At 41.7% G+C, this 26,949-nt stretch overlaps 1 protein-coding gene across 1 annotated transcript in view; it reads left to right on the top strand.

Moving 5' to 3' along the window:
• Positions 1–3,316, top strand: part of PCSK1 (proprotein convertase subtilisin/kexin type 1) — a 28,234-nt gene extending 24,918 nt beyond the window's left edge. Inside the window, exon 14 of the mRNA XM_036402735.2 lies at positions 334–3,316. Within this exon, the coding sequence (XP_036258628.1) occupies positions 334–690 (357 nt within the window). The 3' untranslated portion in view covers positions 691–3,316. The remainder of the gene's footprint in view (positions 1–333) is intronic.
• Positions 3,317–26,949: the final 23,633 nt, after the last annotated feature.

The raw sequence follows: 26,949 nt of genomic DNA, 5'->3' as shown, positions 1-26,949 counted from the left end.
TAGAGTGCTGTGTCTCATGACACAACCAGAATTATCTCCTAAGACTGGGACAAATACGGGTATGCAATGATGTGTTGTATCCTGCCAATGCGGAATCTGAATTTATAAGTGCTTGTATTGCAGGAGGGTTTGATATTTTTTTACAGTGTAGTCCTTTCAAAAGTTTGTTTTGGTTGATAATGGTCTGCTTGTTTTCTAGATGCCCAAGTGGCTCCTGAATGAAAAAATTATGTTTTCCCACACATAGGTGGAGATCGCCATTCTGAGTAAGACTTAATCCAGTCAGACTTTCATTGACACCTGACCTTTTTTTCATGCTAATCTGTATTCCAGGACCATACCACACTGGAGAGCCTGAGTGAAAAACCCAAGGCCACAGAAGACACCAGCAGCGACAAAGCAGAAGATAAAACCCCATCAGAAGCCATGCTGCATTTACTGCAAAGTGCTTTTAGCAGACAGATGGATCAGAAGCAGCTGCCAAAGAAGACTGCAAGTGAGAAGTTAAACATTCCATACGAACACTTCTATCAAGCCCTCAGAAAATTGAACAAGCCCTCCCAGTTAAGAGGCTCAGAAGAAAGTCTGTACAGTGACTACGTTGATCTTTTTTACAATGCCAAACCTTACAAGCATAGAGATGATAGACTGCTGCAAGCTTTGGTTGATATCATAAATGAAGGAAATTAACTGTAGGGTATGGCACTGAGTTGGAAATATTCATTCTCCCCACCTGTAGTGTTTTTTCCAAAGTCTGTGTACGCTCTAGTTGTGTGATTGCTGCTTTGATTGCTTCATATTTAATACAAATATCAAGGAAGGGAAAAAACGGGTGTGAGGGGATAAGACAGGAAAATTACACTTTTTAGTATTATCTTTTTTCAAAACCTTTCTTCAGAGTAGATTTGCCCCCTCAGGCATGAAATGCAATAGTATTCCCCTGAAAACCCTAATACTCTATTTTAAACAATTTTCACATTGCTTATTCTTCCACCCTCTTCACTTAAGCATGCAGTAGGATTCAAAACCTGAATTACCAAGCAGTTTTGAACCAAACTGCCAAAGCTATGGGGATATATTCTCATCCATGGATTTGTCATGAATATTGCAGTCTTTGTTATATTTGTCATTTATTCTGATTTAATACTTGCAGCCAGTACTGCTTCCATCATAGGTGTTTTGTTCCTCCTCCAAACAATGCTCCCTTGCCCTTCTGTTCTCCTGTAGAGGAACATTTGGGAGGCTGGGGTTGGACTGGGGCATCAGCGATCACTGATGAAGTTATTCACAATTTAGACTACAGACCGAAACACACAAATAAAAAAAGAGCCCCTGCTGAGGCATCCCAGACCATGGGATCGCATCCTCTCCAGCAGACTTGGAACTTACCCAAATGAAGTGCCTGAATTATGAGCCTGGTCTTTCTGGGCCCTATGTGTTTAATGAGGGCAGAGTCTCACTTCAGAGCACTTGGCTTTCTTTTCATGAGTTATGCATCACCTGATGGAGTACTGACCTGTTTGTGTCAATTATTTGAGCTCTGGGCTCCAACCTCCTACCTGTGGAGCCTCAGCCAGGTCTCCAAAGCAGTACAAAGCTGCCTTCTGAGATGCCTACATCTGCAAGCAGCCAGGCCAAGTGGAACAGAGAGGCTAGCTGTTGCAGAAAAGTCCACCCAAAGACTCTAAAATACCCAAAATATCTAGGAAGATGAGGCAAAATTGTCTGAGATTTAAAAGAAAGAATAGTGCCCTGAGAAGGGTGGAGTGCCCTGGAATGTGGTGTGGAAGGAAGAGGTTGAGGCAGAGGTGGCTGTCAGAAAGCAGCTAGGGTGAGCAACCCCCTAACATTAGCAGTTTTCCACACATACCTCTTTAATGAGAGTCAAAATTATATATTATTTTGCTTCTAATAACTGAAAAAAAAAAAAAAAGCCATGTTGGATGCTCAGAAAAGCTAGGGGATCTAGAACAAGGAAATGAAGATTCCTAGGGGATAGTTATCTCATTGAAGTACTAAAGAAAACCCAAAAAAGTGCTGACTGCTTTTTACTTTTCTTCTTTTTGCCTACTATTGAAATGTGTTTTGCAGACTCTCTAGAAATATTTGATTAGATTATTTCTCACTGTCCATTCCTTAAAATTATGCAAGTGTCTCTAAGACAGGAATTTTACATTTTGCTCATAATCCTTCAGTTCAAATAAAAGTTTTTCAAACTTCACAGTAAATCCTGTAATTTAAAGGTAAACCTATTTACTGTAACTAATTAAGAATTCTGTAGAAAAAAAGGACTTCTCTAAAGACAACCTTGAAAATTTTCTTACCATATGTAAGATTTTAAAAAACATTCTTTGTGGTGGCTTCATGCCTGTCTTGGGCTTAGCCTGCCAGTTTTAAGGATTCTTTAATATTCTTCTAGTCAGCAGTTGAAGGGTAATATCTCTGCTACTGAATGCTGCTTGTACTGAATCACTCCCTCTCTACTAAGAAATTTGGTTAGGAAGAGAAGTCATTTAAAAAAAAAAAAATTCCTGCAAGTGGTCCAGATCAGAAAGCTTTTCCCTTTGCTGTCCTTTCCACGTAAAAGCTTTCTGGCAATGCATAACTAATGAACAAGCAAACCATGAAAATTTCTAATTGCTGCTATTACAGAATGAGAGCACTTATTTTCACTAATGTTTAATTTTCAGAATAGACTCATATGGCAAGGTAAGGGCCACTTTTAGTCCTGTGCAATGAAGCTTAGAGGCTGTTTCCCTCAGATAACAACAAATTTAGCCAGTCCTCATTCAGGTACATTACAGTGAGGAAAGTACTAACAACACTCCACCAGGCCTTGAAAGAAATGTTCAGGTTAAAAGGGTGGGAAGCAAAAGACCTTCCTTTGTTTTAAGATCAGTTCCTATGCTGTAGCCAAAGTTTCAACAGATGACAAGTTTAAAATCTCTCTTTTGAATGTTTCCAACCCAGATCAGCTTGTACAGGAGTAAATTATTTTTATTGTTAGTCTTTCCTTGGTGCCTGTGTGGATTTTGTGAAAAATGTAAAAGTAAAAAAAAAAAAAAAGTTTTCTCTCAGAATTTTAAATTATATTTTCGTTACAGGTATTTATAATATAGCAAAGATTTTATTGAACAGACAGAATTTTAAAAGGCATAATAAATTATATTGAAGAACCAGATTTTTTCTTGAGAAAGAGACAATTTCATCCAATAAACGTATTTTTTAAAAGGCATGTTACAACAGCAACTGCAACATGTATGTGATGTGATGTTAAAATTTGTCTACTAGTAGCATAATACAATGTGTTAGCAGAGCTCAGTGTGTGGTCTTAACATTTGTTAAGAAAACAGTAAGATAAAGTCAAGCTATTGACTTAAAAGGAATGGGAAATTGAGTTTAGAATGAAAAATAATGGTTTGGGGAAATAACCAGGATTGGGTGGAAAGAAATGTGGAATGTACTGAGAATGAGGGCTTCCAAGGGATCTCTTCAGCAGTAACACTCACTTGTTTCCTTCTCACAACAGCAGCCAAGTAAGGTTTGCTGTGGACATCACTGACAGCAGCACTGTCTGTAATTCCGACAGTTAAAAGAATTCTGCCTGTTTAATACACAGATGTGTGTGTCAGAAGCACTAAAATGAAATAATGCAGCAAAAAGAGTCAGGGGGTAAAGGTGAACACATGGGTCTTCACTTCCTTGCATGAAAACTGTTGAAATAATTGTTGTTCCCTCCACCACTACTCACATTTCAAGCCAGCAGAGAAAAGAGCCCTTAAACCCTTGTACACTGTACATAGTGTAACCAATAACCTCTCAATTACAAAATCTGCTTTGTCAAATGCCCTAAAAACAATTAAAACACTCTTAATGTGATTTGAATGGACACATTCCCTTATGAGAAATACTTACAGCAAATGTACACAGAAAATTGATTTCTGAAGTAGCTTTAAGAAAAGAGAGAAATCTAAGCCTAAATTACAGCAAACTACCTAGCTTCCACACTAAACAAGTTGACTGACTTTTGAAATGCTGCATTTGAACTTTCTACCTTCACCAGCTTTGAGTTTTCTAATCAGAGTTTCTGATAAGTCACATCTTGTAACTCCAAACTTGTTAATTTAGTCTTCAAATGAAGTGTCCTCTTTCTTACCTCTCCCTCTCCTCTTCACTCTGTAAACAAACATAAGCATTTTCAGTAAATAGAAGGCTAATTTAAGAGAGAAAAGGGGGGCCTTAAAATAAAAATGCTAGCTCTAGCATTTCTTATTGAATTAACTTAATGTCATAGATTAAATGAGGATGTGGTCTGTTTGTTAAAAGAGCACATTCACAGGAAGGGTGAACACCTGATTGTTGCTTTTTTTGTGCATAGATCACACGATGGAGGTGACAGCTACAATTAACTCCTTGTGCATGAGAGCAACAGGAGAGACTGCACTGTCCCTGAGAGTCTCCTTCTACAACATTAAGCCAACCTCTGCCACTGCAGTTTTCCAAACATTACAAATCTGGAGGATTTGTAATTCTCCATAACAAAAGTTGGCATCTGAGTTAGTACAGCTGTGAAAATAATTATAGAAGAAAAATTACAGGGAGAAAAATCAAGAGTTATTTTACAACACAGAGTACCTGCACAGCCTAAACTCTTTCTGTTTGATCAAGTATTTCCTTTCAGGAAGTCCATTTTCAAAGCTCTGAGGGACCATTCCATTCACAGCAGCGTTTTAGAAAAGGAAAAACTCTAGAAATGTGTATTTTGCTCGGAATCAATTGGCTATCTAATATTTCTAACTGCAGACTGAAAAGGTTCAAACTCCAACCACTCTAGGCACTAATAAAGCTAATTTCTGTGAACATTCTTCTATTTAATTACACAAGTGCCCATTAAAAATATCACTTCTCCTACTGTTATTTGTGAGAATAATGTAATCAGAAAGAATGAGAAATTTTGTTTCCAGCAATGCACTAAATGCCTACTGGAAAAAAAAATACATCTAATATATTCCAAGTCCCACTAAGATACCAGAGAAAAATAAATAGATAATATATGAAAGTGGGTGTTTATGAGGAAAATATATTTTAATGTTTATATTCTTTCAGCTATTTGACTGCCTCCAATCAAATGTAGCTAAGCATGTATCTCTTTCTTTCTGATGTCATATTCTTTCCCCAAAACAAATGAATTGATTGCTGTTGCATTCAGCATTTTGTTTGACTATGGCCACATTATCAGCCAGTGTTTCAAACCATAAACATGCAGCATAATGCAGGGCCATATATTCTGATAAGGTAGCGCACTTAGGACCAGGGGCGTGCAGCTCTCTCTGCCTGTGCTGTTGCACAAAGGGCTCATGTGAAACAGATCCATAATGGCTGGAAAAAGAGGAGAGCCAAATGCCAGCCCCATTAGACCCACAGAATTAATTCCTCTCTTCAGAATAACGTTGGTGGGGTGCAGAGCACCACAAACATCCATGATGTCAGGACAAAGTTCAGCCCCACAGTTCAGCAGGGAGCTGAGCTACCTCCACCCTCACTCAGTGTTAATGAGAGACATATTAAAAACTGAGGATTTAGTCTGAACTCTCAGCTATGAGCTTCTCCTCTTTTACATTGTATTTCTCTTACCTCACTTCAGAGAGGTGAGCCACCCTTCAATGAAACTTTTTTGAAAATACCAGTAGTTATTAAAAACATCACTTCATCCATGAGTTTCAGGAATTAAGCTGTCTGAATGCAGGTCATTGCTTACACTTTTAAACAGAAAAATACACACGTGCATATGTAGCAACTCCATCCATGTACAACTCCATGTAAAGTCTCCTTGGTGCTAGAATGTAGCAGCTCCTATCATGAAGGAAGAAGCTGCAGCACTAATTTGGTAAAACAGAGTTTAAAGCTAAATTTCAGCTTGGATTTTCCATCATAGTGGTATTAATAGTGAAGGTAATTTTGCAGTGGGACAGAAGAGGAAGGGAGATTTGCTTGTTTGGTTGTCCCTTTAGCAATTGGGGGTGAAAAATTTCCCAAAGAATTCAGATCTTTGCAATTGATCTAACAGAAAAATAACTCTACTCTCATACTGCACAAGATAGCCATAAGTCTGTGGGGGGCTTTGAACAGTTTAGACAGTTAAACATAACTGGCTTTGTAACACAGCCAACAAGTGTGTATTGGGCACTGCAAACACAGGATATTGAGTCTCCAGCAAAAACTAGTCAAAATTCTTTCAAGACTTTGAGCATCAAATTTGAAGCTTTTCAGGAAGAAGTATTCATAATACCTTGAATATTTATTTGTATTTACTTTAAAATTAATAGACATAGCCTCCTCTAGAGCATCTATAGGTTCCAGAGGTCATTCTGAGTCACACTATGGAGGAGACTGCCTGTCTCCAGATATATACAGCAATTGTGAATCACACTCTTCATTCAGGCACTGAATTTATGTGTCTACAGTTAGGCAGTGTTAACATTGCCCTCATCTCTTCCCCCTCCTGGCTCCCAGGATGGTGCTGAGCCATGCTGAGTCCACCTTTTCTAAAGCTGGGCTGAAGTTCTCCCCCTGTGTGTTCAGAAAATGGAGCACTCCAGTCCACTGATGGTTACAGAAAATTTGCAGGGATCTCCCACTGCTGTCCAATATTGTCTCTGCAATTGGATTGTTCTCCTTCCTCAGCCCCCCAGGCTTGAGAAAAATCAATTCAGAAAACAAAAGGCATTCTTGGCTTTAGAAAGTCGTATAGCACAAGCTGTGTGTGATGCAAAACCATTAAGCCTGCACTTAATCCTATTTACTTGCTTAAATCAGTCTCCTGTCCTGTTTAAGTGCGTGTATGGGATCAAGTACCTCCCTGAACACTCAGCTGAATCAGAAAGGATTACTCTTGCATGGTACTTCTGCACAGAACAGGGGGGATATGATGCTGAAGTTCTGCTCAATTACTGCAAATACCCCCTTGCAATCCCATATTGAGTGAGTGAGTCATGCCTGGATTTCCATACACTGTGCCACCAAGTCTCAGGAGCTGCTTACATTGCAGTGTACTGGGTTTCAACCTGGCATGGTGAATCACCTTCCCTCTGGGAAATGCGTGCAAAACCTCCTTTGTTAGGGAAACAACACTTGCAGAGCCCCTGACAAGCATCATACATTTGGAGACCTTACTTCCACACAGTCCTTAATAAACACGTCAGATAACAACTTCACATCTTTAATAAACATGTCAGATATTCAGGCATTTCACACCTTACCCTTCTTTGGAAGCTCAGGGGATGGTCTCCATTTATAAGAAGATAGACCATGTGCAGTGTATTATAAAATTAATTTATTTTCATATTATAAGGCTGTACAGATGCATCAAGAACAGTCAGAAGACAGATGCTTTGTTATTAATTTTGAGTAAATCTGCAAGGCTCACTCTGAATGCACTCACATACCCTAGAAATGAAAACAAATGAAAATTATTTGACTTGGGTGTTATTCCACAGCAGCTGAAAAGAAAGACATGGCAGTTTGGACACAAAGCCAGGCAAGAAGGAGCGCATTTTGTGCATTTTGTACTTTTCCATCCTCTTTATTCAAACAGCTCTGTTACAGTACCCTGGCTTCAAAGGACAAGTTTTAGAGATCTTCCTGCTGCTCATGCTGATGAGTCAGATATTGTTTGTTTTTTGACAGAATTAATTGCTTTCTTGGTCTCTCATGTCTCTCTTTCCTATCAGAAGCCTAATCATAAAATCCAAAGCCCAGCATTTCCAGCTATTCAAGGTTCATCAGCTCTGCAGTTTGTGTTAATGAGCTTGGTTCTTTGAATTCACCCCTGTAATTTCATACTAGCTGAGAGCCTAAGCCATTATCCATTTTTGGGAGCAATCATCAACATGTACTTACCTTTAGAGATGATGAGAGTTTACCTTTCTCAGAAAAGCTAATGGCAATTTCCTCAGCTGAGCTTGCTGCACTGCTCAAAAACACTACAGACACCTATCAGAAGCATGGCCACCACACACCATGCCGGCTGATGGAAGGGTCTGTCCTTACAGAAACTATTAAAAGAAGCAGAGGGAAGGAGGGCAACTTTCCTTATCTTTCAATGGAATCTAAGAAGCTAAACCCCTTCAGATATATTTTAAAACCCCACCTATATTGCACGTCCCTGGAACAAAATATCCATGCATGGATTTCTGACTGTGATTATGCACTGAACTAGTTGAATGTTCTGTTAGCTTAAAGTCAAGGCTCAGCTTCCAAATGTCTTGTGTTTGCATCTGCACTGTGTGGAGTCATACAATTAGTTTCCCTTTGTGTGGGAGTAAGAGTGGAAGAGGAAGAGATTTGATTTACTGCATTGCACATAGCATTGCACCTGATGTCTAGATCACCCCGCCCCATCATCTCCTCTTTTCCTGAGTCACAAGTGGAGTTCATCAGCTCAGGCACTTTGTTTTCATCAGCAGTACTGCTGTCCCTCAGTAATAACCAAATTATGAAAAAGATTAACAGACTCCTGGGATTTAGACGTTGAAAAACAGCAAGGATTTTGCTTCATAGAGGCTGCCCTCAACCCTCCTAGCCTTCACCCTCAGTGGAGGATGGAGTGAAATTAATGACAAATTTGATGGAGTGGAATTAATCACAATTAATTCAGTATCTCATGCATTTAATTCTCATCACCATCACTTGGATCTACACATTGTTTGCAAGATTTGCAGACCCCATAACATGTGGGCATATGATGGTTCTCTTGTTGGTTCCAAAGCAGAATTCAGACAGTAAGTAATCTGGAAAAAAAAAAAAAATCCTCAGGACCAGAAAGCTGTAAAACAACCAAAGCTGTTGGATTTGAAACAGAACTACCCAACCTGAAGGTAGTGTTAGGTAGTCCTCTAGAATTGCCAATAATATACACAAACACACATGGATATATCTCTACATAATTCAGGGGAAAATGTATAAAGGTAAGCATCACTAACTGCTCTCTTGAGTAGCATTAATTTTTCTTTGGTGACAATGCCTCACACTTTTTTTAGACAGCAAATGGAGACAAGAGTGTCAGAGACCTCCTGTTCCAGCAGCTGTCATGGTTTTTAACTTTTTCCAGCCCACAGGTGGCCAGGAGAAAGACCACAGAATCATAGAATCATGCTGAGTTGGAAGGGGCCCATCAGGATCATGGAGTCCAAGCCCTGGTCCCATGCAGGGCATCCCAAGAGTCACATCATGTTCCTGAGAGCATTGTCCAAATGCTTCCTGAATTCTGTCAGTCTTGGTGTCCTGCCACCTGTTCCAGGGCCCAGCCACAGCCTGGGGGAAAACCTTTCCTGGTATCCAACCTTGTTGGGAAGGATGAAAGTTTGACAAGAAAGTCTCACAAATATGTATGCTTAGCAGAAAGATTTTTAAATGTAGAGTCTGATAAAGGAATAGAGATGGAAGCAAGTTTTGATATAGAAGAAAAGAATTGCTGAGCCAGTCTTACTGGATAAGCAAGAAGACAAAGGGTGTGTTAGTTAGAAGGGGTTTTTATGACTTAGAGCAAAAGATAAACCCACCTCAAACAAGAAGGTGTTTTTACCAAGCAGAAAGAGAGCACAGGCAAACAAGTCAGAAAGTAGAAAAAAGGTCTCAGAATTTTCCACTGCAAGAAAACAAAAACAACTTCTAGCTTAAACTGTAATGTACTAACTTTTAGTGATTGGAGAACAGTAACATGAATATGGTAATTATAGTAGTTATGATAGGCTATAGATAATAGTTAAGGTATAGATTGGTTCTACTGTATTAAGATGCTAAGCTAAAGAAAAGTATATAATGCATTGTAACCAAAACCAAAGGGTCTCCAGACCTGCCTGCAGCTGGAGCTGACAGCTGTAGGCACAGGCTCTGTCACCCATGACTCTGGACTGCCTGTAACATCTTGGATGGAATAAAATGCATTTTGGAGAGCCCCATGGAGTCCCACATCCCTCATTTAGGCTCTTACACAACATAAACCTCCCCCAACTCAACTTCAGGCCATTTCTTGGAGGCCTGTCACTGGTGTCAGAGATTGAGCAGATTGGTACCTGCCCCTTGCAAGGATGTTGGAGCCCTAGCGGGGTCTCCCCTCAATCTCCTCCAGCTGAATACACCAATGTCCTCGGAAACTCCTCAGGCCCTTCACCAACCTCATGGCATCCTTTGGTCTCTGACAGTTTAATGCCTTTTTTTATGTTGCGATGCCAGAACTGCACCCAATATTCCAGGTGAGGCCTCCCCGGCCCAGCGCAGAGCAGGACAATCCCTGCCTGGCCCAGCGGCCATGCTGGGCCTGGTGTCCCCAGGACAGGGATGTCCCTGCTGGCTCCAGGACGCTGCTGGCTCATGTCCTGCTGGCCACCAAACAGGATTTCCAGGACCATCCCAGGTACAGAATCCAGCACTTTCCCTCATGGAATTTCACACAGGTGGAGATTGTCCAGCCCTTTAATTTGTCAAGGTGGCCTCTGTGGGGCCTCTCTTCTTTTGAGGCAGTCAGCAGCTCCTCCCAGCTTAATGCTGTTGTCGGACTTTGTGCTCCTTCCAGGTCTGCATTCAGGTCATTTGTGAAGATGTTGAGGAGAACCAGCCCTAAGATGGAGCCCTGAAAAACCCCACTGATGACAGGTGACCATTCTGATGTTACCTGATTCTCTACAACTCTTTCCTCCTAACCCATGAGCCAGCTGCTCACTCACCACATGATGGGTTTATCCAGCTGTGGGATGGACATTTTGTCCAGAAGGATTCTGGGAAAGACAGTATGGAAAGCTCTGCTGAAATCCAAAAAGATTACATTAGCTGGTTTCCCTTGATCCACAAGGGGAATTATCTTATTGTAAAAGGAAATCAGGTTTGGCAAGCAGGACTTTCCCGTCATAAGGTTATGCTGGAATTGTTCAAGTGTTTTTCAATACCTCCCAGATAGTCTTGTTCATGATTTTACCAGACAGTGAAGTGAGACTGACAGGCCTGTTGTTTCTGAGGTTTTCTCTCTTGCCCTTCTTGAAAATCACAACAATGTTCACCCACTTCCAGACAGCTGGAACCTCTCCAGCTCCTGACTGCTCAAAAATCATTGAGGGAGGCTTTGGGATGACATCAGCAGCTGAGGATTCTCAGACAAACCCCATCAGGCTCCACAGACCTGTAGTGATCCTGTTGGAGCAGCAGATCCCACATAAAGGTCAGCTGAGAGTTAATTGTTCTTGCAGCTGTGGTCTTTCAGCTCAGGGCACTGAGACTCCTGTGGTCCAACATCCATGCTGAAGACAAAGGTAAAGAATGTGTTAAACACCTCTGCCTTGTCTCTGTCCCTGTTTGTGAGGTGACCATCCTCATCCTGGAAGGGGGTAATGTTATTTTCTACATTGGCTTTTGTCATTAATGTATTGGAAAAAACTCTTGTTAGATGAGCACTAGCACTTCAGCTAATCAGAAAAATAACACAGGTTGGGGCAGGATCACCTTTTGTTTGCCGTGAAGAGGGGAAGGCTGAGTCATCTTCCTATACATATCATGTTTAATAGCTTATTGTGTCATCTGTGTGACTGATGATCAAAAAGCTTCTGATCTGGGGTAGTGCTTGGCATATCCTCAGTAGTGCTGCTGACAAATAGGATTGCTCAGAAGTCCCTCAGCCAGATTAAAATGTTATTTATAATTTTTTTTGGCTTTGGGTAATACATGAATTCCCAGCACTCCTTTCCTCTGCTAGAAAAAACTTTGGCTTTATCCTGATAAACACTCCTGGAACAAGATGAAGCTGGCTGCAGGAGACAGCTGGCAGACAGGATTTGTGTGGCAGTGCCTGCACTAAGCAGACCGGAGTTGGAGCAGAATGAAGCAAGAAGAAGAGTGAAAAGCGTTTAAGAGACCTGCATGGATGAACAAGGAACTCCTGCCACTATGCAATAGAAGCAGGAAATACACAGGAGATGGAAGCAGGGTCAGGCCACTTGGAATGAACACAAAGAGGTTGTCAGAGTAAGTGGAAATGAGACAAGGAAAGCCAAGGCCCATCTGGAATTAAATCTAGCCAAGGATGTCAGGAACATGCCAAAATTCAACAAAGGAAATGCAGGGTCCTGCAGCTGGGCAGGAATAACCCCCAGCACCAGCACAACCAGCTCTGCAGGTCCTGGGGGACAAAGAGCTGTCCCTGAGCCAGCAGAGTGTCCTGGGGACAAGGAGGCCAAGGGCATCCTGGAGTGCCCTTGGAGGGCATTGCCAGCAGGTCAGGGAGGGATCCTGCCCCTCTGCCCAGCCCTGGAGGCACCTCTGGAGGGCCGTGTCCAGCTCTGGATCCTCAGGACAGAAGGGACACAGAGCTCCTGGAGAGGGGCCAGCCAAGGCTGTGGGGGTGAGGAAGAGCCTGGGGCATCTCCCTCACCAGGAAAGGCTGGGGGAGCTGGGGCTGCTCAGCCTGGAGAGGAGCCCCAGCTGAGAGGGGCCTCAGCCCTGGGTGTCCCTGTCTGCAGGGAGGGACAGAGCAGGGCCCAGGCTCTGCTCTGTAGGGACAACGGGACAAGAGGAGTGGGCAGGGACTGATCCCAGGAAATTCCAGCTGGACATGAGGCAGAACTCCTTCCCTGGGCAGTGACCAAGCCCTGAACAGACTGCAAGAGAGGCTGTGGAGTTTCTCTTCACTGGAAATATTCCAGAACCTGGACACAGCCCTGTGCCACGTGCTCTGGGGTCACCCTGCTGGAGCAGGGACATTAGGGGAGATGACCCACTGTGGTCCCTTCCAACCTGACCCATCCTGGGATTCTGGGATTCTGTGAATGACCTGCTTTCTTCTGCTCTTAACAGAAAGGCTCCAAGCTGGGAGCTGCCAGCTTCCAGAGCTCTTTCTCCCTGGATGCTGTTCAGCAGCTTCCTTGACATGTCTGCTTTCTGCTCAGGACAGGCAGAGAAACCCACATCCCACTGCTGCCCAGACACAGAGTAATCCTCACTGCCTTTGCTGCTCCTCTGCAACAACAATCTGCAGTTTTGAACAGACAGGTCCGTCCACTGAGAGGATTTCACAGGTTTTCTCCGTCATTACAATTTACTCAGATTGCTCTTATATTCTGAAATGTTGGAATTTCCATGTACACCATGGCCCAAATACTTTGGAAAGGGTCCCATCTTCCTTGCTCAGCGGACAAAGCTGTGGTTTTAGTGTTCTTCGTTGCCTTTTGCTTTCCTTTGCCTCTTTCCTATGCTTCCCCACCATCTTTTCAAGGCTGTGCCTTTCCCAATCTGTTCTACTGCAGTGAAGCTGCAGCACTTCCAGGCTTTTCCTGGAGATTGAGCTACCCAGCTCCTTTCCCACTACTCTCATCTGAATTCCAGCTGCAGCAGGGATGTGCAGGGCAGGGCAGCTGAGTATGATGGTGGGAATTAATTCCCATTATGGTGCCAGGAGCAGAGGTGTTGGAGTTCCTCGCTGGGCAGTGCAGATGTCACTGAAGCATCTTCACAGCACAGCCTGGCGTGCGATAACTTGTCAGCTCTCCTGCAGAGATAACTTCCCATGTTACCCTTTCCTAGGTTTCCTCTTGCTGGATTGATGTTTACTTTGCCTGCAATTCCCCCAGGTTTCTCTTTATTAAATTTTGCTTTCCACTCCTGTGCTTTGTGCCTTTTGCTTTTCTGTGCTTGTGATTCTGGTGTCTGTTGCTTTGCATTAATTTGCAGCTCTCACCAATTCTAACTAATCCTCCCAAGTATCAAATCTCATTACTCTCTGCTTGTTTCTTCTTCTGAATCATTGATGAGGGTGTTAAAATAGAGCAACTCCTGACACCTATCCCTGTGCCATTGTATTACACAATCACTCTCCAGTTTGCTATATTGTCACCTATCATTTTGTTCTGGTCCTTCAGCCAACTTTGAAATGAGAACGTTCCTTCCAAGCCTGATTTACATTAATTTATCAGAGAGGAATTTCGTCAGTGTGTCAAGTGTTTCACTGCAGTCCAAATCTGGTTGGTTTTGCTCTCCTGCAACTGTGCCCTCTAGTGCTTTCTTCGGCTTGGATTCTTTCAGAATAAAAACATCAGTGATACTGCCAGGCAACACTTGTTGCTCACTGCTCAGGGGGTTTTGGCCTTCTGAATTCCTGGTGGTACAAAACACTGTGTGAAATCTGTGTTTCACTTCTCTGCTAAGACCCAGACAGTCTTTTCATAGTGACAAAGTTCATCTGCTACAATTATCAGGTACAGGGTATTGTTTCTTAAGCATAACCTACCACAGGAGTAATATTTTCAAGGAAGCATGGGAGCAGAGGAAAACACAGATTTCAGACAGCTGTTTGGTTTTCATCTTGTTCAGCTGCAAACCCTTAGATGTGTTCCTTGCTGTTTCAGGTAACAGTGTGAGAAAAGCTGGGGTGGAAATGGAGAAAGGCAGGCTAGAAAGCAGCTTCTAAGTATATGAAACTGGTAGATAGAGTTAAATTAAGAAAGGTTTCCTCTTTGCAGCTCACAGTTCAGTTTTGGTTGAAGGGTTTCCTGGTGCTGCTGGTGTTACTTGTCACTTTGTGCATTGTAGCTGGCTGTAGCAAGCCAGTCCCTTTCTCATTCTACTGCTGCTGAACTTGACAGCAGCTGATCTGATGGGAGTGCCCATGCTGTCAGCAAATTCTTCCTCCTGCCCTGGGGCAGCACCAGCCTCCCCAGGGGTTGCATCTTTATCAGGAGAGTCTTTATTTCTGGATAGACATGCAGTGCATCAGCGGTACAAGATTTAACACTGCGCCCAGAATCATCACATTTTTGGTGGCAGCTGTCCCCACTGAGTGACACAGAACTCTTTTAACTGGGCATCATTTTGTCGCCTGGTAGGGACTAATAAATAACATCATTTTTGAAGTGGAACGGGAATTGGGTAATGTTTGTTTTGTGTTCTGGTGTGAGAAAATGTGATGTATTTTTCACAGTCAGCAATAAAAAACACCCTCAGGTCTTATTTTCCTAGTTAGCAAGAAGACTGTGTATAATAAAAACACTGACAGGTGCCTTCATATTCAGCATGCTGACACACAATGCAGAGCACTCAAGCTGCCTTGAAACTCATGGAACATGTTAAAACATAAAAAAAATTATACCAAATAATTGGACAATTACGAATTACTGAGAACATCCTTCATTTTACCAGCAGAAAATTACACCCTTAACTGCGAAGGTAATTTTGATAAAATCAACACTCTGGGCTATGAATTTATCAAGCACATAAAGGTTGATTACCATTACTTGAAAAAAGCATCAAATTGTCAATAATAATGTATTATCAGCATGAAAACCTCTTGCTCTCTCTACTTAACAAATCATCTTATCTATTCATGCAACAATTGCAGCATACAAGTTAAAATAGTAGTCTTGATTTCACCATCAGTTAAATGGAGGGAAAAAAAAATATTACTGTGAAAAGCTGAAAAGCTGTTTTGTAATTTTTGTATTGCCGTGGGACCTTTGGAAGGAACTGCTCCCTTGCAGGAAAAGCACAGCACCTTTTTCTTCAGCTGGTCTAGGCCATATGTTTCATTTCTAATTAAAGCACGACCTTGAAATGAGGATGGCTGCCACCTCATGATCAGCTGCATGAAGTGTTCCCCCTGACTTCCCTAGGTTCATCAATGCCATGATTTATGCTATCCTTTCATACTTCTCTATGGCCAACAAGTCTCCCTCCAGCTGAAAACATTTATCCTTGGCCTCTGATTCCCCATTCCTAAAAGGAACTCCCTCCACAGTAAAATGGATATAATCCAGAGTGTTTTACTGGGCAATGCATAACCACAGACTCATGGGATCACTGAGGTTGGAAAAGCCCCCTAAGATCCTCAGTTCAAGCTGTTAAACCAGCAGTGCCAAGCCCACCAGTAAACCATGCCCCTGATCACCATGTTTACACCGTTTTAAAATCCCTGCAGGAAAGGTGACCCTGCCACTTGGCAGCCTGTCACAAGGTGAAAGGCAGGTAGTGAATGAAAGAAACACTTGTAGTAGAGCACAGGCCTGGTGATCAGAGACAATGTACCATTTTTATTTATGGTACATTTTATGTGTTTTACTTCCCCCAGTTTTAGCTTTGTTTGAGATCAAGTACTTGCTTTGCATCACTCAAACACAGACAAAACAGATCAGAATCTTCCTCATCATTAGGGAATGTGAACTCAGTGAGAGAGGGCAGATGCTACTAAAGTACTGGTATTTAGAGTAGAGACTGCTGGAGCTGCTGCTTTCTGATCCCAAACCCAGCAGGGCCCAGATTCACTGTGCCAGCCAGAGGCACATCACCTCTCCAAACTGATTCCAAAGGGCTGGGATGAAGGGGTCAAAGCCCCTGGCTCCACCGGGGAATCCCTCAGAGCAAATCTGCTTGGAGCTGCCAGGACTGAGCCTTGCAGCTGACACAGGGACTCAGAGCACCTGGAGCACAGCCCAGGGAAACGCTGCAACTGCGATCTTCCTCTGCAGCAAGAAGGACAACTTCTGCCTCTCCTCAGCTGCCATCCCTCTGACATCAGCACTGCTGCCCTCTACCTGAGCAGAAAAATAATGAAAAACTTTCCTCAACAAACCATCCCTTGTAAAAGTGGGCAAGATCATTCTGATGACTCATTTGGTCTCCAGGCTGCGAAATGTACTGGGAGCTGTCTGTGCCAGGGCTGCAGGAAGGACACTGACCTCCTGCCACAGTTACAGAAGCTGCTGAATGGTTACAGAACTACCCCAACATCTCCAGCAAACTCCCAGAAATTCTTGACCATGGCTCTGCCTGGGTCAATCCCCATTCAGTGTCACTACCAACCATCTGAGTCCACCAATATTCCCTGCCTCCTGTGACCGTGGTCACAAGGGTTTTCAGGATGAAGAAGAGACGAGAATGTTGACTCCATGATCAGAAGGCTTGATTTAATATTTTATGATATATGTTACATTAAGACTATACTAAAAAGAAATAGAAAGGAAAAGGTTTCTTCAGAAGCTAGCTAAGCTAAGAATAGAAAAGAATGAATAACAAAGATCTGTGTCTCAGACAGAGAGCAAGAGCCAGCTCTGCCATGAGTGGTCAGCAAATCCAAACACCCACAGGAGACCAATCACGGGTCTACCTGTTGCATTCCACAGCAGCAGATAACCATTGTTTACTTTTGCTTGCTGAAACTGCAGTTTCTCACAAGGAAAAATCTTAAGAAAGGATTTTTCATGAAAGATGTCTGCAACAGCCTCCCACAGCTTTCAGCAGGAAAATTGAGTGAAGCTGGCCTGATCTGTGCTCACAACTGGGCCCCACTCTCTGGTCACACTCCTGGCTTGAGTCCTCACCCAGCAGGGCCTATGCTGGACAAGAGAGCAAAGCAGAGAAGTCAGAGATGCAGATGGGGAAGAAAATCCTCAAACTGACATTTGAAATAAGCACTCACTCAATAAGAAAATGGATTACACGCTCACAGCTCCACATTTCTGCAGGAGGGAAGAAGGGGAAAAACGAGTGCAAAGAGCAGGAGGGATTGTGCTCACCCAGCTCATCATCAGGCTCGGAGCTCCATCTCGTGGGTGCTGGCCACCAGCAGCACTAGCCACTGGCCAGGGGGCCTGGAGGCCACCAAATCTCTTGGGGATATGGGCTCTCAGAGCCATGGACACGCTTTCTGGTGGCCTTTGAGTCAGTACTTTTTAATGACGTCCACCTTGCATTTCTCAGCATTGAATCTCTCTTATATCCACATCAGAGTCACTGATGGACAAAGCTGCATGTCTGGCAGGGCTGTCTGTGAGCTCCTCCTGCTCTGCCATGGCTCAGGGCTGCTTTGTGTCAGCACAGTGGTGAATGGGAAAACATTTGTCATCTTTGAGCTGAGATGATGCTCTGATCCTTGCCCACTTTTACAAGGGATGGTTTGTTGAGGAAAATTTTTCATTATTTTTCTGCTCAGGTAGAGGGCAGCAGTGCTGATGTCAGAGGGATGGCAGCTGAGGAGAGGCAGAAGTTGTCCTTCTTGCTGCAGAGGAAGATTGCAGTTGCAGCGTTTCCCCGGGCTGTGCTCCAGCTGCTCTGAGTCCCTGTGTCAGCTGCAAGGCTCAGTCCTGGCAGCTCCAAGCAGATTTGCTCTGAGGGATTCTCCAGTGGCCCCAGGGTGGTCTTTGAGGCCCTCATGCCAGCCCTTTGGAATCACTATAGCTGATCCTCAGGGACCTCATTCAGGCTCTGCTGGAGACTGGCTTTTGATGCACCAAGCATGGACCCGGATAGTTTTGGAGAGTTCTGGCATCACCCCAAAGCAGGCTCACTTTAGATGTGCAGCACCAAGTGGAACATTTTGGGGAACAAAGTGGAGCCTCTTATTCCCCACGGATGCTCAAAGCATAACTACAAGACTAAGGAGAGGGATGAGCATCTGGTTACATCCAAAATAAAATCAGCTGTGTCAGACTCTGGACAAGGAAAACAAGAAAGCAGCAGGTTATGTATTGGAAACACTCATGTTTTTTAAAGCTATCCTTTTATCCTACAGGAGACAGATATCTCAAGTCAGAGAGACATTCATTATTTTCTAACAAAAATTTATACCATTTTCTTACACTTTAAAATAACTGCATCTTGAATTTCAGCAGTGTTCAGTGATGTTTAAGCTGCTTTTTTGCAGCTGAAAATCTGGCTGATGAGATCAAACCTAAAGGCATCTTCTACCAGCACCTGTGACAGTGATGACAGCACCCAGGGCATGATTTATAGCAAGGAAAACAGCTCCTTTCCCCACATGCACCAGGGAAATTGAAGTCAGGGTTAAATGTCTCTAAAATCCTTGGCTGCAACAGAGGTTTAATTCCCAAAAGCAACAGAGAATAACAGGCTTATTAAGTAAGAGGTTTTGCTCTCAGCAGCAGGATTTAAGGCTAAAACCTCTCCAGCATTTTCTGCTTGGTGTAACAACACTGAAATCTCCAAACTCTCTGTTCCAATTCTCCCTCTGTGTCTCATTTTGCACTGTCCATGCCTCAGGAGCTGATGGATGGAGAGTAAACTGCTGAATGCTTCAAAACTCAGCTTCCTAGGATCAGTCCTAATTTGTCCAATTTAGAACTACCAGGCTTGCATGAGGATTTCTCTTCCCACCAGCTAACTGGCTCAGAACAGCACAAATCATCATTATTCCTGCAGAAATCAGAGTGGCCTCTGGAAGAGAATTCTTTTTTCTGGCATGTTTTCCTCCTAAAGGATATCCATGATAGTCAGGGCATGTGATTGCTGGGCTCCAGAGTGATGGTGAGCTGCCACAAACAGATCTGCTGCCTTCCAAATCCTCAGTAGCTGGGTCTTGCTGTGGAAACAAATTCTCATACATTTTGTATGCAACAGTGGCTGGGCAGTTGCTTTTTATTTTATTTTTCCTTATTTGCACCTTTGCCTAATGGTGGCATTTTTTATTTCTCTCCATGCATAGAAAACTTCCGTAAGCTTCTAATTCTTCTTACTTATGAACGTCAGGCAACCTCCAGGACATAAGCAGGCAATTATAGAAAGGATTTAGAGACTGCAACAAGTAGGAGTGGGCAAAAAGGAGCATGGTATGGCTGTGCCCCCTCTACTGTGTGCTAATGTCTTCCCAAAGAGACTCCCTCCATGACCAGGTTAACATCCAGAAATCAGTGGAACAGAAAATCAGGAGCCTAATGAATGCTCTCCATGCTGATGAGGAAAAGAAGACAAAACAAGGATGAGGAAAAGGGGAACCAAAGGCCTGGCTTATGTGTTCTGAGGAGCTGTGATTGCCGTTTTGGCAGCTAAAAGGCTTAAAGTTTTAGCCCAGTTTTCTTGCTCCCTTTTCACCTGGACAAAAGGGCTTAAAATGAGGCTCAGGATTTCAAGTGTGTGTAGGAGTATCCAAACACAGGCATAATCTGCCAGTTTGTGAAAATGAAGAAATTGAGAGCTTTGAAGCACTCAGCTGGTTTCCTAGTTAATTTCCATGCTGCAATAATCACTTCCATGTCTGGACAGCAGAATGTTGTTAACAAACCTAAGTCCTGGCTTTGTGGACATTTAAAACTAGGTGCAGCCAGAAACTCCTTTTCAGAAATTATGGACAAGCTGAATGTAGAAATGTTCCACTAGTTCAGTTCCACTAGCCCACAACAGGTGCACCACTGATCTGGAGAAAGAGTCCTTGTCTGGAGTGTGGGTTGTGTCACAGACTGTCCAGCATGAAAATCATACTTGCAGAAGGCAATATTTGAATTTGCAGGAAGGCTTCATGCAGCACAGATGGAACACCACTCACTACATCTACAACTTGCAGAATTCAAATGGAATTTCAGTAAGATGAAAAAAAGAAGCTGACCAAGCCCAGGGCCTGTGAGAGCAATTAAATATGCTTCAGCAAAGATTCATCACATTGTGAGAGGTTTGACAGTGTAGGAGAATTAAATAATGCATTCCATTGGAAGCATCAGGTACAATCACTTTGGAATGGACAGGAGGAACAGCTACAGGAGTCAAGCAAAAAACTAGAATTGCACCCCAGTGAAGAAGTAGATAAAAGCCAAGCCTTGTACAAAACTCTAAAAGAAAACACAGAGAGCATGGCCATGGACTGGACCTGACAGCTTCTCTTCACAAAAGGAAATAGAAGACAACTGTGATAAAGTCTGTATTTCATAACTCAATCTTTATTTCAGATCTCCAAACTTAAACCTTACTTTTGTGTGATTTCTCCATGGAGTTAGTTTGTTGTCTTACTCTCTACTTTTATTATTTGTTTGTTTTAAAATCACAACCTTGTGCACTAAAATCTCTTGGAAATAATTATGAAAAAATGAAACAACACAGAGGACACCCTCCATCCCCTCCTTATTTCATTTGACACAATATCTTTAAAATAACTACATCACATAGAATGAAGAAAATCACAGCTGAAAGCCATGTACAGAGATCAGGTCAGATATGAGAAATGAAGTTTTGAGAGCTATCCCAGAGAGTGTGTGGAATGTTGTGGAGTTTTTATCTCTTGCAATTGAAATCTTTAGTCTTAAAGGATATATCCTGGGTATCCTGATAGATGTGTGCCATAAGACAAAACCTGAAAAAAGCTCAGGATAGCATAGCTGGTGCCAGCAAATTGTCAAATCATCTGCACTCTGAGTGTGCAGACAGAGACAATTTAACAGGAACTTTAAAAACGGAGCTGCAGAAAGTACAGCAGTGCTTGGAGAGGGAGCAAGTGCTTTCCCAGGATACTGTGGAGTGAGCTTTATTCAGTTGTTGTTTGACACAGCTGGGGCTCGAAATCTCTCCGCTTGGGAGGTTTCACAAGAACCTTTCCCTAACCCTAAGTCCCTCCTCATGGAGGGAGATGTGCTCCTGTGGTCCAGAGAGGCCCTGCTTTGAATTGTGTCCACAGACATTCAAAACTTTCTGCCTGTTTGCTCTCCATAACCTGGGTGCTGCCCTGAGGACACGCACATCTCTGCCTGGCTGTGGTGTCAGTCGGTCCTTTTGATTGCCTGCATTATATTTTACCTTGGAGAACCCTTTTTAAGCCTTTAGACATTTCTGGGCGGCGGCAGAGAGCGGCGGGAGCCCGGCGGAGCCCCGCGCTGCGTTCGGGGAACTGCGACATCAGCCCCCGTATCCAGGCAGCCGCGGAATTCCCGTCCAGGGCTCCGCCTTGGTCCCTGGACTTCCTGCGGCAGTCCCACCTCGTCCTGCTGGAGGGCGAGCACCATCGGGACATGAGCTGCAGACACTCCGGTGAGTTTCTGTAGGTTCGCTGCGGATTTGTTACTAGTCGGGGCTTTTGCCTGCTCTAAGTTAGTGCCCCTTAAGATCACGGTTGGGTTTATCCGTGAATGGTCTCCATCACCTTCAAACGTTGTGGGACCTTCCAATGTCGTCCTGTTCCACCCTCTGCCGTGGGCAGGGATACATTCCACTGTCCTAGGTTGCTGCTCCAAGCCCTGTCCAGCCTGATCTTGGAGACCCCCAGGGATGGGGCAGCCGCAGCTGCTCTGGGCACCCTGTGCCAGGGTCTCACCACCCTCACTGAGGAGAATTTATTCCTCACATCTAAATCAGTGGCCTATTGTGAAGTATTCAGCATATATTCAGAAGTTTGCAAGAAGAAGCTGACACAAGTTTTTAGTGACACATCAAATGTAATTCCCCAAGCAAAAACTTCCTCTGCTGTTTTGGTTAATTATGGAGCTTCCACAAGTTGCTCCATGGCACTGGATTTTTATCTTTTTCCCTAGGTGAAATAGCCCATTTTTTGAATTTATCTCTTGGTGTGCTAGTAAGCTATTCATAGGTATATTAACAGAGGAATATTGCATATTCAAAATCTTTAGCATTCTCAGGGGACACTCTTCAGATTTAGTTTGTTCTTTTCCTCTATGTGACTTCAGAGTAATTTAAAGAAGTTTTAAAACTTCAGAATGATGTGGATGTGACAGAAAACATTTTGAGTCTGTTATGAAACTAGAATTTTTTTCCCCTGTTCATTATGAGTTTTTGGTGTAAGTTGCAATACCAAAAAGAATGATGTTATGAAAAACGAATTTGTTAGTTTTCACAGCTACATCTTAAAGCAAAAATTCTGCGCAATTTGTGAAAGACTTAGCAGCCTTTAGGATAGCAAGTGTTCTATTAGGCAGGCAACCTTGGCTATCTGATCTACTTAAAAAATCACAGTACCTTTTATAGTACCATTTATCTCCCTAAGAACTGTGTAGAATTTTTTGAAGAGAAGCAGAGTTTGTAATCTGCTTAGGAGGAAGGTAGCTCAATCTATGCAAACATAACATTTTTTTATTGGTGTTCTGAAAACTCTGACAGTGGATATCCTGCTACATATATATCTTTATTTCTCTACAATAGTCAGGCTTAGAAGACTAACAGTACAATGCTATTTTCTAAAGCTGATGTCAAATTGCAGTTGTGGTAATTGTTCACGTGACATGGTAGTATGAGTGTTTAAAAAAATCAATATTTTAGTAGGCTGACAAATAAAAGCAAAGCATGTGTCTGCTAGAGGCCTTGATAGTTTAATGATGCAGAAGAGACTAATCTTTGAAGCTCATCAAGTAGAAGTATGTATGGTTAACTGTGTTCTTCATCCTCCACAGTTTATAGACTTAAGAAAACCACAGTTTGGAAACCATGAGTTCAGCCCCTTCAGACAACATCGCTTCCAGGGAACCTATCCGGTGAGGTCCAGTTCTGGATTTTTAAGTGTAGCAGTTTAATTCCTGCTTTTGTGGCTTATTTATTTTCTAGATGCCTGAAATGATACAATTCAGGCTGAGGAAGAACCAGATATGGTGTGACACATGCAAAGTGTCATAGAGTCATCAGGAGGTAGAGGTGGTTTCTGCCAGCAAGCAGGAGCACAGCCCAGGAGGCACAGAAGGGTTTTCCAAATTGATTGGGCTGGTAGATGTTGGCTTGAAGTCTTACCATGACCCCCGTGTTTTATAACGTGATAAGAGTTTGATCTTTGGCACAAACAATTTGTCTCTCTTTAGTCTGTACAAAACTGCCAGTTCTATGGGAACTGCAAAATTCCACAAATACGGAGTTTGGTTAGAAAATCAGACTGCAGGCTGCTCTCTTAGCTGCAGAAGTTTAGCAAAATTACACTCCTAGGTAGTAAGTGCAAGAACATTTCTCTCAATTGCAAAACTACTCTGCATTTTCTGCCAGCTGTGGAATTGAAGCTAGTGAAAAGTTGCTTTTCTGCAATGGTCAATGCTGACTGTAACCAGCGGACTTGTGAAGTGAAAACTGAGAATTTAGGTTTTGAGCTACAAAATACCTTCTACGATGTAGAAATCAGGAGCTATTTCAGCTGCTCCTATGCTTTATTGAAACCTCTTAAATTCCTGTTAAAAATGGTGTCTTAATAAAAATGGTATCTTATTAAAAGCTGTAGTTGGTAAAAAACCATATTTTAGCTCAAAACCAAGGGTTGATGAACTCCTAATATGTGAAAATGGAAGTAGAAAACATTCTCTGAATTTTGATAGGTTGCAAACTGTGCATATTTTGAAACCTTCTAGGGACTTGGTGTGGTTTTGTCTTTGACTGAATCTTCTGACAGCTTTGTGGTTGTAACACTTGTAGCTGTTATATGAAGATGGGAGGAAAAATCTCCTAGAAGTGGTAGTAGGAAGCTTTCATAAAGTATTGCATTTGCTGGCCATGCTGTGACAATTAAAGAAAGTATTACAGAAACAAAAATTCTTAAGGCTAGTTTCCATTTTATTTGAAAATGTATAAGTAGACAACCAAAATGAAGTGGGCAACATAAGTAATAGTTCAACAGTTCTGACACTGGTTGGCTGGGGGATTTTTTGTTCATTTGTTTGTTTTTGTTGGTTTGGGTTTTTTTTTTGTTCTATACTAAGAAAAAAATTAGGGTTTTCTGATATATATTTTTAAGTTTCCACCAATTGCATCGTGACTTCAGAAGCTGTGCGTAAAATGCTGTTTCAAAAGGTGTCTAATGCTTTTTTTTGCCAATACTTAATATTATGTTCTCTGTTTTAATGCTCTGATACATATTTTTCATTTCCATGGCATCCTTAATTTGCTAATGCTTGTGGTATCACAAATTTTGTGCATGGTATGGTTTTTTTTTTTTTGATTCGCCCCCACAGATTCAGTTAAGCAGAATAGTTAATTGCAGTTAGTTTCTCCTCCGAGTAAGTTTTAATGTCTTTCCATTATGATTTTTTGTTGGTGGAGATTTCATAGGAGAGCTGAAAGAAAGAGATTTCTTTAGCTCTGACTGCCACACAAACCAATGTCATTTAATGAAAGCCTTAAAGGTTTTTACAAAAAGTCATTATTCTCTTGCTTCCATTCTGTGTGGTCTCCATGAGAATAATATTACATCTTACCAAGTTTAAATAAGGTCAATGACTCCCCTGCTGCCTACAGACCAAATAAATGGTTCCCCTTTCCATAACCTTTGTTTCTTGGACCAAGTCTTCCCCAGTTTTCAGTTTGGGTTTCATTTTTCCCCCTTGGTGCTGTCTGGCTTTTAGCTATTTTCAGCTGAGACTGGTACTTCATTCATCATCTCTGAATAATATTACTTGCCTTTATTTCTTCTGTGTTTTCCCCAGAAAGGGAGAAAAAAGGGTCACTCAAACCAATTACATGATGTCCACAAACAAGATTTTATTCCGATTTTATTACAGATGCTCCAGCTGCTCAGGTTCTATTATTTCCCAATCTTCTTACTGCAGGAGCAGAGTTACACTAAAAATAGTGATTTTAATTGTTGCTGATCTCTTGCTCTTTGGTTCATGTTGCTTGCTTTGGGTATGGCTTTGGTAGTAAGTTCTGAAAACTAATCATGACCTTGTGGTTTTCTTGCAGGTTTTAATGATTATTATCTCCTACATTTATTAAATACATAAAATGGGTTAAGAACACGGCACCTTGTGGAACAATTTCTGATGACATCGAGCTGTTCTGATCTGACAGACGATGTCTGTCTTCTTTTTAAATGGGAATATACTTACTGTTTATTCAATTATAAGATATTTATGGTCTGCAGCTAAAATACTGAAATGGCATCCTTTAAGAGAGATAATGTCTTCAAAGGCAAGATTGAATCTAAGTTACAGATCCCCTTCTTGATAGTATTTGTATCTTTTGGCCAGTCAAAAAAAAAAAAGAGAAAAATATGTCATCAGGTAAATTTTTGGTCATGAAAAATGTTAACTGTACCTATACACAAATCTAGGGGTAAAGTGGTGACTTAAAGATCTATTAATTAAATGCCAGGACAGTGTTACTTCTGTAAAAAATACTTCATGTAGACAAAGATATGGTATTTTAGTATTTACATTTCTGCATTATATGATACCAGTTTAGTGCTTAATTTAATCATGTTTCTTTTATCAGTGTATTTCACATTTATTGCCCATAAACTCTTGCACTTTTGCAAGTCTGGATAAAATAATTGTTGCAGTCTTACGTACTTAAAATAATGTGAAAATGAACATATCAAATAATGTGAACACGGATATTCAAGAACTGAAATAACTGAAAAGTTTTCCAGTTTGAAGTTATAATAATTTCACTTTAAATTATTTACCTGGTTAATAAATATTTTTTTAATGTAACTATTTATATGTATATGCATACATATATATATATATATATATATATATATATATATGTAACATATATATATATGTATCTATACATGGTTGTGTGTGTGTATCTATAGAAATTTATATATTGTATGTATAAATTTTTCACTTTATATATAGAAACTTGGTGTTGACTCTTTTGTAATTGTTTGTGGTGCTTGAGGGCTGATTCTGCTAATTGCCAAGTAGATTTTGCTTTAACTAAAATAGTAGTGGAAATTATGATAAAACAGGGTAGTTTGGAGGCCTAAACCTTCAATTTCTGTTGTGTCTGTGATCAGTTGCATGTCTGTGGTTTGAATGTATGTATCTCAGAAGACAAAGTGTAAAAAGAGAGGTTTTTTTCCCACATCTGTGAATTTGTTTCATGACAGAGATGTTTTTGAGATGGTAACTAATGGTAAAAAAATGAGACTTTTTGTGGAGACAAAAAGCTTGCAGTTGTTTTAACTCACATAATTGGAATTACGTTTCTAAGCCTCCTGGAAGTTAATTATCAAAAATTATGGAAGTTCATTATGGGAAACAAAGATACTAAAAAATAATAATAAATATGTTATGCTTAAATCAACTTTATTAATGGGAAGTGAATCTCTCTTTTAAGTTCCTGCTGCCACATCTCTCATATCTTGCACAATAAGCAATTCTATATAATCCTTTCTTCAAAGAGCAATAGTAAGATGAAAACTGCACAAAATAATTTTACTTATGTGAAGGTTTAAAACTCTGGACCCATGATTGGCTAATTGAGGTAAAG

The sequence above is a fragment of the Molothrus ater genome, chromosome Z (assembly GCF_012460135.2).
Source record: "Molothrus ater isolate BHLD 08-10-18 breed brown headed cowbird chromosome Z, BPBGC_Mater_1.1, whole genome shotgun sequence".
NCBI lineage: Eukaryota > Metazoa > Chordata > Aves > Passeriformes > Icteridae > Molothrus > Molothrus ater.
This window is presented reverse-complemented; position numbering and strand designations above follow the sequence as displayed.